Consider the following 12,386-nt stretch of genomic DNA (forward strand, 5'->3'; position numbering starts at 1 on the left):
ACATGCGAACATCTTCTTGACTTGTAAATATGGACGATTTTAAGCACGTCCGAGTAATGTTTAATGGCCAAAGAGACGCCATATTAGTGACTCAATCCGATCGGCAAGAAGGAAGTGACCTAACCATGCCTTCTTGGTGCTTCAAGCTAAGAGTTCAGAATGTTGAAAGTAAAACCAACATAAGACAACCACCTGACGTTGACAAAAATCAGTCATTTGGGGGTGGTCGTTTTAAGGAGGAAGGAGAGGTATTGTCGTATTATTTTCTTTTCAGTAATTGATTTTACTGGGGAATTACAAAAATTGGGGTTGAATAATGTACAGCAACTTTTCATTTATAAGCAGTACGTAAGGAGTCATTTAAATGTTTTCAACAATTATAATTTTATGCAACTACACTTACAATATTAGAGTGATTGGTACATAAAGCGGTTCAAGGACATTGATCAAAATAATCTTTTAAAATCATTTGTTTTGTTTGAACACTTTTTATTAATAAGTTTTACCTTAATTTCTTTTTTCAAATTATCTTCTACTTGAAATAATAAATTTAACAAGGATTCATTTCCTAATTGCATTGACCAAGCTTTTAATCCATCGACAGTTGTCAAACTTTCGCTCGATGATATTACTGTTTCACTCCTTTCCTCATTATCACCACACTCTTGTCTGCTGTCATTTGGTTCCGTTATCTTGACGATATCCACCATCTTCGCAGGTCTGTGCATCGTTCTCAAAAGTTAAATTCACTTGAAAATTTGCCATTTCTCCTAGATATCTTATTAATGTCTTGTAGCCACTCAGTGAAAATTTTACCACTCATCTGAGCATTTTTACTCGCATGCCATTCAGCCTCAAGTCTGAACTTGTCTATTTTTTTTGAAGCACCAAGGCCTGGGTGAATTGTTTATTATTAGTGGTCTGGTTTTGTTCATAGTTCTCAGTCAAATCCAGTCCTCAGTTGTATCTCGAGTGTTTGATGCACTTTCGCCAAAACCGATTTGAATACAATATTGTTTCGATTAAAAAACTTTTCAAGGCCAACTGTTACTAGCTGTAAAATTATCAATGTTTAGTACTTTAGAAAAACTGCTTTGTCTTTTAATATTGGTCCATTTATCGGCAAATTTCTCTCAGTACTGTGGAACCGCGAACGAGTCAAATGGTCGATCTCCTTGAAGATTTAATGAGAGTCCCTCCAAAGATTTCTGTTGGCGTTTTCGAACCATTTCTTCTTTATCGCCTCCTTATTTTTCAAAGTGATTGGAAATTAGTTTTGCAGAAGCAGTGGTATTTTTCAGCCAGTCTTCTCTGAAACATCCCCCTTTCAGCGCCTTCTATCACTTTGATTTTTGCTTGTAACTGTAACCTGTCCGCTTTCTTGTTCGCTGACATCTTTGAAATTTGCTAATCAGTGGCTTAACCAAAACTGACACAAGTGAGTCAGCGAAGCCACCTCCCTTTGCTTTTGTCAATAAGCAACTGGATTTTTTTTGGTTTTTTTAGGAGCATTAGCAACTAAGGCCATATTGCTCTGTGAATATGCAGTGGTCATTCCCTGACCTTTCCGCATCCTCCATATTTGGTGGTGACGGGCTCGAACCCCGGTCTAATCAAGAAGCGTGTGATACACACTACTGCTCCTTCCCACCTGGCTACGGAGACGCCAAGCAACTGGAGATCTTGTCCCTAAACTGTGGCATTACATTGTTTGTTTTGTTTATGTATCATCGATATTCGGTTATTTTTTGACGACATTTCTATTCATGCCTCAATTTGCAAACACTCTCATTGCTATACAGCGCAATGTACATGGGCCCCTCCCCCCCTAGTGAACAATGTACCCATCCAATATGTACTTAGCACCTTGGATTTGGCCTCATTGGTAGCGCAGTTGTTATAATCGCCTTCCTCCCCACCGAATGGGAAACCTGAATTCGAATCCCATCAATGACGAGAATTTTTAAGTGCCTTTTTCACAAAGTGGATGAGTTAGTCGGTCTCAGGCAAGAGTTTTTGTCGTAGGATTTTGCGAGCATCAGCGATTAAGGCCATATTGTTCAATGTATACTATCTGTAAATGCGTGTGTTCTGTGGTCGATTTTATGTTCTCTGGGCGAAAATATCGAGTTTCCAGGAGAAAAAAAAAAAAACCATGCTAACCTCGCCTGAGACCAACTAACTTAGCCATGTTGCGAAAAAGGTCCCTAAAAATTCCTCACATTATCGACAGGACTTGAATTCAGGTCTTTTCCACCGATGTGGGGAGGACGGTGATCCTATGAAGGTTGCATTGTTTTTAATGCCTTGTGAGAATATATTTGCGCAGATTCTATTCATACTATTATTTTCTCCTTTCTGCATGAAATCCGAAGGAACTACTTTTTGGTGTACCGATAGATTATGATCGCAAATCAGTATCAAAAGATTTTGGTGACCAATTGAACTATTATCTGCGTGAACGTTTTGAAATTCTTCATCTAAGGTGAAAAGTCTCTTCCTTTAATTTGGATCTTAACAAAAGAAAATCGATAAAGAAAGAAGCTTTATAGATTTTCTTTTGGAGAACTTATATTTTGAAAACTGTCGCGTATACCAATGCAGAAGTGGTGAATAAAAATAACATTATTCTTAACAGAATAATCCCTTTTAAAAATTAAAATTTGAGACAAAGCAAATCCACCATAATTTTCTCATTTGACCTGGTTTAAAATAAATCAAATGAGAGAATGCTGTTTTGATCATGATTTTGAATAGTTAATAGTGGTATTACTCTTCATTCTCCCCTTAAAAAATAATGCAGAAGTCGCCAATTTTCAACTGTGGCACGTTTCATTACTAATAAGCGAGTAAATTTTAATTTACTGAATTAGATGATTTATAAAATTAATTGAATTCATTTAGAAAAACAATTTTTCATTAGAATAGTACACTCAACTCTTATTTCTGGCCAGAAACAAGAAATTCTTGTTGAAATCGAATGTTTTGTTTCTGATCGACCTTTTAAATTACATTCGAGCACTTTCAGTTCAAACCATTGGACACATCAGAATGACTATCGGCGGTTTATTCGACAAGCCCCAATGCTGATTGCTGTTCTGGTTTCATCGGTATAAGTGGCACGTTCTCTTCCTTTAATTAGGATCTTAATTACCCTTAAGGCTGTACAGCGCAACATAATCATCGCTGCACTGCCAGCAGTCATTCTGGAACCTTGCTGTCTCCAAGGCACTGCATCCGTACTAATGTCCCGTTGGTTGCCACGTAACGTATTACCGAATAAATAGGTGGTTGTGCCACCGTATTTCTTAGATACTTTGAAAGGTATGTTTTGCAATCCAAAATCTGATTTCAACAGAAGCTGCCAGTTTTAAATTATTCGAAGAGCTCTTTCTCCTCAAGGTAATCAAAGAAAGCTTATTTTCATCGCTGGATTTGTGAGGAAATGTTGTTTTTTTTTACATATTTCAATCGAAGATTGCGTGATAGAAATATCACGCTGTTGTGGAGAGCCAAATAGCTTTTCTTTCCATGAAAATTATCGCGCTACTAATTTCCATAAATTCTGTAAGCCGTTTTCTGAAGTTAAATACAATGGAATCACCATTGATGCGTTGTGCAATTTATAAGTGGATAAATGCTCTCCTATTAGCTAAAGGATGTCTAATATTAACTGTTTGCGCTACTAATGACGTAGTAACTTGTTTGATAACCTTTTACGTTAATGAAAAAACAACAGTAAGTACTTGCAGCGTGCATTCGGAGTATTTTATTGAACCGACACCGGACTAGTCATCAATATACATCAGTATTTTAATGGAATCTTGTTAAGAGCACGTACTCTGTGCCCGCTAGGGCCTGGACGTAAGCGAGCGCTGCAGTAGAGGCCTCCACGAACCATCTTTGTCTTCGATTAAACATCTTGGCAACGTGCACGCAGATTTATGCATCCTTTTAAATGTATTTAAATGAAATTCTGTGAGATGAAAACCAATTGCACTCTACAACCTTTTAACAAGTACGTAATGGTGGAATAATTCTTTGCTTGCCAGACTAAGAGGAAAGAAGAAAGTTAACGATCTGCTTCCTTGTTTCCTTTAGAAATCCGCGCATCCAATGCCAATAAAGAACAACAACCAACCAGTATAACAAACGCTTAGGAAAGAACTTCTTTGTGTTGTGTTTCTTCTGAAGAACTGTTTGGAACGTGTTTTTCAAGTAAAGAACTCCATGGCAGATTATTTTAAAGCATTTATTTTCTGATATTTATAATGTGGTAAAGAGATTAATTGCACTACATCGTCCTGCGGAGGTATAAAATGACGTGAGTACAGTGGTGTTAAAGTGCTTAAGTAACAATCAAAAATAACTCTCTTCTTTTAGCATGAACAGTTTACTCGATAGAATAAGATTAGCTGCCACTGGTGGGTGGTTGGGATTACACCGTACTGGTTTGGGGAGGGATTCGTACTACTTCTATTTGTGCAGTCCCAGGAATTATCACAGACTTGGGCACTGCAACTCAGCAAATGCTAAACTGGTTCGAATCAATGTTTCTCCAAATATAAAAACAGTCGGTTGATAAATTTTCAATCCGAATTCCCAGCTTCTACCATATTAGAAGAATCAGCTTCTCTGGAATCCGGAACGTATTGTGGTGATATATTAGAAATAGTTTGTCAATTATTAAACATCTGCAGCTCATTTACCAGGTGAATCCTGAAGCCATCGGTTGAATGCGTTAACTAATAGTGACTTTGCTCTTTTGAGGTAGAATGTTTGACTTCCCAGATGGGAATAGATACGATAATTTAATCCAACGGTTACTAAAGATCATCCGCTGTAAAAGCAATGGACTCATTGCGCAAATAATAACTGGAATGATAAAGAGCAACGTTAGAAGAACATGAGTTGCCGATGATATAAGATGGTGAGGAAGATGTACATCTTCTTTACCTTCAACGAGATTGCTGATTTTAACCGAGCATCAAGTGGCGGCATCCACGAATTCCTTTTTGGAAAATTCTAGATAACATCACCCGGGAATTTTCAAAAAGTAAATATTTTCCCTCTTAATTTGCTTAATAAGGCCCAATAAAAAGAACCATACGACTATTGCGCACTGCTTAGCAATATAAAGCGAAATGCCACTGTAATAATTCCGGGAAGAGCACTTTAGGGGGCATTATTCAGGCACTGTAAAAGTTCACCATTAAACAGAGAACAGGTAAACTCTAGAAATACCAAAGGCGGCAAAAACCCACATGTAAAACCAGTGTTAATGTGAGCGGCGCTCATTTAGTTCACTTTATTCGATGATGCGTTTTCTAAGTTAAGAGAATCACCCAATAAGCCATTCCTCACTCGTAATCTGCAATAAAACTACTTCCTCCACTGTTAAGCCGATTTATTGTGACGCGACGAATATCCCTTTTTTTCGGGTTGTCCCGATTCAGAGTCCCACTTCCCCGAAAACGCAAAATGGGATTTTCTGTTCGGTTATTGATCATTTCCCTTGAAACAAAAACCTAATCAGGTACCTATTTTTTACTATTTTACGAATAATTATCGTTGCTACTTAGGGCGCTCTAAAAACCCAGCAAAATTAAGTTTATTGGCTTTTTATTTATTGGTCTCCGAAATTTTTCGATTTTTTATCTTTTGAACTCGTTTTGCCCCGGTTTGATCACCCTTTCAGAAACCACGGCTGGCTGAAGAGAAAGCAATGGACAAAAATCGAGATCATCCTAATGGAAGAATTGTAAAGGGAAAATCTTTAGCCGCCTGCTTTTAGGATCGATGGTAGGGCTCGCATCCGTGGGGAGCTTCAGATATGCTCCTCCACTAGTAAGTTCTGATGGGTGCATATAGCGGGGAAACGAAACACTCTTTCCCAACGGCTTTTTGTAAAACCAGTTTACCTTTTATTGTGATGCAGTTAATTCTACTCGCAGGAAGGGCAGCTTAATTTCCTCACACGTTTGTCTAAAGAACAAAATGGCTTCTCCTTTGTCGCTGATTTATTCTCTGTAACCTTTTCGTACCTCGGCGTATTCTGCCCAGGGTTAAGAACACAACTTTCGGCTAGTGATAACCATCTTCAGCGTTTTGTAAATTTTCCAGTTGGTTATCCTTTTTACCAAAACATTTCGGCATCATTAGATGCTTCTAAAACTTGCCTGCGATATTACTCGAACTCATTCATAAGTGACGCGGAAGACTTATTGGATGATCATCGGAGAGCGATGTACGTAGCTAATGGAGGGTTCACGTATCCTTAGGTAAATTGATGAGGTCACTATGACTACTTAACCCTAAATGTAAAGCTGCGCTACTATAAATGCATAGTGATCTTAGACTACCAGCTCGCTTACTACGAGGCCTTCGTGTAATTACGCATATTTTCTGAAGAACCCACCCTCGCTTGCCATAAGAACACTTTAAATGACCAAAATATCTTCTTCTTCTTAAGACTCACTTTTACTTTGAAAGTTCTCGAAGTGGTAAATTAATCATCCAACTTGCGGAATTAACTGAACGAGTGCTACGATTGACAGAGAGAGACAGACACACATAAATTAGTTTGACGTTGAGGATAAAGAGAATAGCTAATTAAATGAATGATCTACCTAAAGTCGATTCTGGAACTTTATACACACGTATGTACAATGTTTTTTTAGTGCCGATGTTTAAATATTGGTGTAGGGTGATCGCCTTTTCCAGAAGGGTACGCAGAATAAGACGATTGGAGGATGGTCAAAAATTAATCCTAATACAATATTTGCTATGAAGCGTGAATTTATGATTTGCAGAGATCTATCGATAGATGCCACCGCTAGATAGCCCAGCTCAGTTCGGGACATTGCATATTGGTGGATGCACGCTACCGACACAGCTCATTTCAGAAACGGAGGTCATCGTGGCAGGAATGTGATAACTCTCGAAGAATATCGATGAACAAGACTAATGGAGGGACCAGACCCTCTCCTCTCTAGGAACCCTCGTGGGTACAGCTGGTACGATCATCGTCCTTCCTACACCGGCTGGAAAAGACCCAGTTCGAATTCCATCAGTCTCAGGTAGCGTGGGTTTTTCTCACGGAAATTTGGGTTTCCCGTCTAGCGAACCAACCACAGAACACAGGCAATTTACAGACATGTTATATAAGGCGCAATACTTAAGTTGCTGATGCACCTAAAGCTCTACAACAGCCAACCAACTTCTCTCCACAAAAGAACGACTTTTCATTCCGCGCAAAGAGCAAACTACCACTTCAAATCCAAGATATTTGGAAACAAAGTAGTCCTCTCTAACACCTCTTCTGACACAAGAAAAGGTCAGATGGTAGATTTTGCTCTTCCACTTTCAGCCGATACATCTACTGAGAGTTAACTTGGTGTGCTCGAACACAGTAAAAGTGTTATAAATATCGTGGGAAAATTCCATTTAATGTGACTACAATTGGTTATACAGAAGGGATATCGATTAATGTTACTTCAAATAGAAAAAAAATCAACTGAGCACATTGGTGAAGGCGAATGCAATCACTTTTACTGTATTCACTTTAGTTTTCAACTATTGGCTACGGTGGAGGGATTTGGTGGATTCTGAGTGAAAATTGGCATTGCTGAACTGGATACGCTGCCAGTTGTCGAATTTTGAGTCGGTCAACTGCATCCATTCTAGCGGTTTCTCTCCTAATAAAAATACATTTTTGAATTCGTTCTGTTTTTCCATAGTTCCCACATGCAAAGTACATCTCTGAGCTGTGGCTATCCACAAACTATTCTTAAATTAACGTGTTTTTATTCCAAAAAGTGAAGCGAGATTCGTTCGTTAATTTCAATCTCTCTGCATTTTTGAGTGCATCCTCATCAGGATAAATGACATTAAACTTCTTGACATATATTTTTTAAATCCCAATGACTCGTTATATTAGGATTTCCGGTAATAGGAAAGATTCTCCGTGTTCTAAGATGGTCTCCATTTCCTTTTTTTACAAGATTAAACGTCACAGAAAATATTTTGTCCAATAAACGTATCAATGCCAAGAAAAATTCTGTTCTGCAAGACGGTGAATATAAAAGATGTTTGTAGTTTAGCTCCACTAAACAGAAAAGAAACTTTTAAAAAGTTTATCTTTTTCCCCCACTGGGTAAATTTTATTTATGAAACCATTTCTTTAAAACCGCAGGAGGGCTAATCGCAAAGATGGTTCTGAACCCTCGTGTTTTCTCCTCAAAAATGTGCATTGTATGAAACATCTTCGGAAAAAATATCTTAAAACTGTGTGAAACGTGTAAAGGACCTCTAGATTTCTTTAAGACAGTAGAAATCTGAAAACTTTGAGTATAAAGTTGTAAAAGACTTCTGTTTCTCTTTTATCCTGAATCCTACAAGATTCGTGGCAGATTTGGTGATAAATTATTGTGGTTTATCGTTTAATCAAAGTGTGGGTTAACAGTAAAATGTTTAAAACCCGACTGTACTCCCCTTCTAGTCTCATGAACTACTAATTAAGGCTACAAATTTCACGCGATATTTATAAAGCCTCCTCAGCCCATTCTAATGTCACTATTTGCTGCGGATATATTTCAGCCAGAATTGCAGTAGAAAGGTGAGTATCGGGCCTGCTAACCTCCATAAAATGTCAGCCAAAATGAGAAATGCTTTCCACCATCTTTCGGTTGCTTCTATTCGCGATAAATTAACCGAAGTCATTCTAACTTTCTGTTTCCCATCTGGCACAAACTGTTTAAAGCCTACAGAAAACAGAAGTAACTCCAGGGCGCCCGTGCAAAGTTGGATTTTCAGGTACTCTGTGTTCTATGATAGAAAAAGTATATCTATTTATATGTGTATATATATTTATATATGCGATTGATATCATAAAAGGGCTTATTATAGTGTAGGTTGTTCCCATAGTGTGAGTCTCTATTCTACTTAATTAAGAGGATAAAATGAGGATATTGACAAATCTAGCGATGGATTCACCACGTCTCCTAGAAACTCTAACTAATGCGATGATAGTTGCTTCATTCTGCGCGGTATCACTAACAGATGCCACTGCCGTTTAGATTTAAATGCTAAAGGTTTTCTGTGGTTTTTTTTTTCCTCACGGGGGTTTCAGTAAAGTTCTTTGAATGAAAGCTAATTTTTCTTCGAGTATTCGCTTTTCCCGCAACGTTTCTTTCAACTGGTTTACGAGCGCCTTCTCCGAAGTCTGCCACATTTGGATGATTTCCTCTTTGGTCATGGAGTAGAGACGAAGATCTTCTAAGGCCTCGTCAGGATGTCCTAATGACCAGCGGTGCACGCCGTACAACATCCGCGGCTGTCGAGCGTATCGGATCGTGAGGCCGCCTTCCCTTGGAACACTGAGGTCACCCAGCGACCTGGATTTAAGACGAGGATGTACGGCCGGGTAGAAGGTGTTATTCTCTTGCCAGCGTCTGCAGTTCAAATCGTTCATACTGACGCTGACAGCGCAGGAAGTGCGACGCCGATTTGTTAAGTCGGTGAGTGACGATGATGCGGAAGATGAGGGAGTTTCGACCGTGTAAGGAGGCCCGGATCTGGAAGAGTCGATTAGTCTCGTCCTCGAATTGTTGGGCAGAGTGTCCTGTTTACGTGACACCAGACTGTCACTCATGCATTCGTGTAGGAATTCATTCACCCTGTCGTGGTCGTCGAGCAGTTCGGAGTCTTCCGTGTCCATCACTGAGATGATAGAGGTGGATGGCGGTAGATGGAATCGAGACTCCTCCCAAGAAGGCGGAGGTGGTGGTTGATTCTGTTGACGTGTCCTGAATATGATGGATAAATAAAAAAAAAGAAATTATTACTCTATGAATTTTTACTGAAATCATTACAAATTTGTACATGGACATTTTCAATGTAAATCAAGCTAAAGGTAATTTATAAGTGGATCATTAAATGCCATTCCACGAGAAGCACCAAAATTACATTAAAAGTATACTCGAGTGAATCTCTCATTTTGAAATTTTATTACCAAGATTTCTTCATTTCCTTCTGATTAAACAGATTTTCGCTGAAAATTGAAATTTAATTCCAATTTCTTTCGAAATGAGGAATTTCAGAAGATAAATTCGACCTACGAACCTTCACCTGGTAGATTTTATACAGTATATACAGTGCCTACTTATACTGGGAGCTGTCCTCGTGGATGGCACAATCACGATTGCTGCCCTCCCGTACAAAAGGACTAGAAACCCTTTTGTGCGTGAGGGCAGCAATTGTAATTTTGTACTTCTAACCCTCCCGTACAAAAGGGTTAGAAACCTGTGAAGAGGTTCGGAACTTCTCCTTTTTTCCACACCATGGCTGAGTTAGTAGTGGGAAAAATGATGAAAGGAAGCAAGTAGAGAACCAGCCAAAAACAACACCGCTTCGCACATCACCTCTCCATCACTTCTAATGTTTTGTCTAGTTCTGGCTTTAATTGATTGAAACTGTCCACCACCACAGCGCCAGATGGAAGTTTGTTCCAGAAATCAATTACTCTGGCTGAAAGCAAATTTGTGCGGGTCTATCTTACCACAATCTTGATTGCTTTCTACAGTTTTTTTTTACTATATTGCTATCTATAAGACCTACATTTGACCATTTGTGTATGTTGTATTCATTGCAAAATAATTTAAGACACATTATTAGTATTAATTTCCCTGCAAACAAATAAATAATCTTAAAACATGTACCGCGCAACTCTCTTCCGCACGTAATCATCTGAACTGTGAATTTAATCATCAAACAGTTAAATAAAAATATATATTGGAAGAGTGTTGATGTGCTTGACTGAAGCCTGGAGTCGAGTCGCGAAAGTCAATTCCAAATACTTAGAATCGGCTCCGCAATGAGTCTTTAGATATTACACGCGGTGATCACTGAATTGTGGCCACCCATCCCATAATGCAACGTGCTGCGTAGCTCGCAGTATAAAAACCTAACAACTTCGTGGTTACTTGCATTTGGTCGTGCAAGTCAAAGTGATAAAGTAGGAGTTATGGGACGTAGTAAAGATATCACCAGTTTCAAACGGGCGTGATTGTGGGAGCTCGTGCGTTGTGCGCTTCCATATCGAAAATGGGACGTCTTGTCTGTTGCTCACGGCTCACTGTGGCTAAGGTGTACAAAGAACGGTGTCGAACGGGTCAAACCACCTCCCGCCGACAGAACTGTAAAGGATTACGCAAGGTGGACGTTTGTGGTGAGCGAAGGGCGCAGCGCGTTGTACGAACTCAACGGCTGATCACTGTCCAACAGTTGGTATCGAATACAACATGGGGAATGCAAGAACAATATCCCAAATGACAATGCGTTGTCACGCCCAGATTCATGGAGTTACACATCAGACGACAGAAGAGACTCCCTCTCCTCACCGCTGGTCATCATCGACAGCAAATGATCTGGTGACAGCAACACGCTGATTGGACACTACAGGACTGGAAAAATTAGTGTGCTGGTCGAATGAGTCCAAATACCTGGTTCAACACGCCGAATGCCTTCGTGTGTGGCGTAATCAACACAAGTCTATGTACGCGGTGCCTACTATCCAGGCAGTTTGCGGTGGTTCTTTAATATCGGGCGTATTTTGCTGGAACGAGGTCTTCTGGTGCGCATGGACCAACATTTCACTGGTGAGATCTGTGCTTGTCCTCAGCAGTGCCTCCGGTGAATGCTTTTTAAGCCAGGGATAGAGGCCCGACTCCAGATGCTGGGGGACGAGCACAGGACAGCAGTTGTCCAGGTGATGTCTGCTCCCTGGTGGCGAAGAGGCCTAATATTAACAACATGTACTACAGGACACACGCTTATTATCAGTATTAATTTCATACAGGTTTACACGCATACATACATAACATTAGGCCCGTTTTACAGAGGTTACGTTCTGTAATCCATCACAAAGATACTAGGTGCAGATGGACAATTAGTGTGGGGCACCATGGACAGGGAATACATACGTGTGCTTGTCCTCAGTGTTTCCCCTCATACGCCTACTGGTAAAGTCTCAAAAAAATAACTCAAACTATTATATTAGGGCCACCCATAATTTTTTACATATGTGTCTGTAAATTGTGTGTGTTCTCTGGTCGATTTGTCTGCCTTGCTGGACGGAAAAACCTCAGTTTCTGGGGGGAAACCTTATTATCTATGCCTGAGACCGAATAACTCAGCCACGGAGCGAAAAAAAGCCCATTAAAGTTCCTCGCGTCATCTACGAGATTCGAACCCGGGCCTTTTCCACCCGGTGTGAGGAGGACGGTGACGATACCATTGTGCTACACGCGCAGACACTGGTGAAGTCTACTAGCAGCTCTTAGGAGCCCATATGCACCCTGCCATGTTGCATTTTCTCCCGGACAGAA

The 12,386-nt window shown here is 39.8% G+C and overlaps 1 protein-coding gene across 1 annotated transcript in view; it reads right to left on the reverse strand.

Annotated features, from left to right (window-relative positions):
- Window positions 1–8,901: 8,901 nt before the first annotated feature.
- LOC150077610 (glutamate receptor ionotropic, NMDA 1-like) overlaps window positions 8,902–12,386 on the reverse strand; it is a 261,828-nt gene continuing 258,343 nt past the window's right edge. Inside the window, exon 9 of the mRNA XM_090385958.1 lies at window positions 8,902–9,806. Within this exon, the coding sequence (XP_090242084.1) occupies window positions 9,116–9,806 (691 nt within the window). The 3' untranslated portion in view covers window positions 8,902–9,115. The remainder of the gene's footprint in view (window positions 9,807–12,386) is intronic.

Source organism: Mastigoproctus giganteus, chromosome 12, assembly GCF_048544385.1.
Source record: "Mastigoproctus giganteus isolate SK-2022 chromosome 12, ASM4854438v1, whole genome shotgun sequence".
NCBI classification, from domain to species: Eukaryota; Metazoa; Arthropoda; class Arachnida; order Uropygi; family Thelyphonidae; genus Mastigoproctus; species Mastigoproctus giganteus.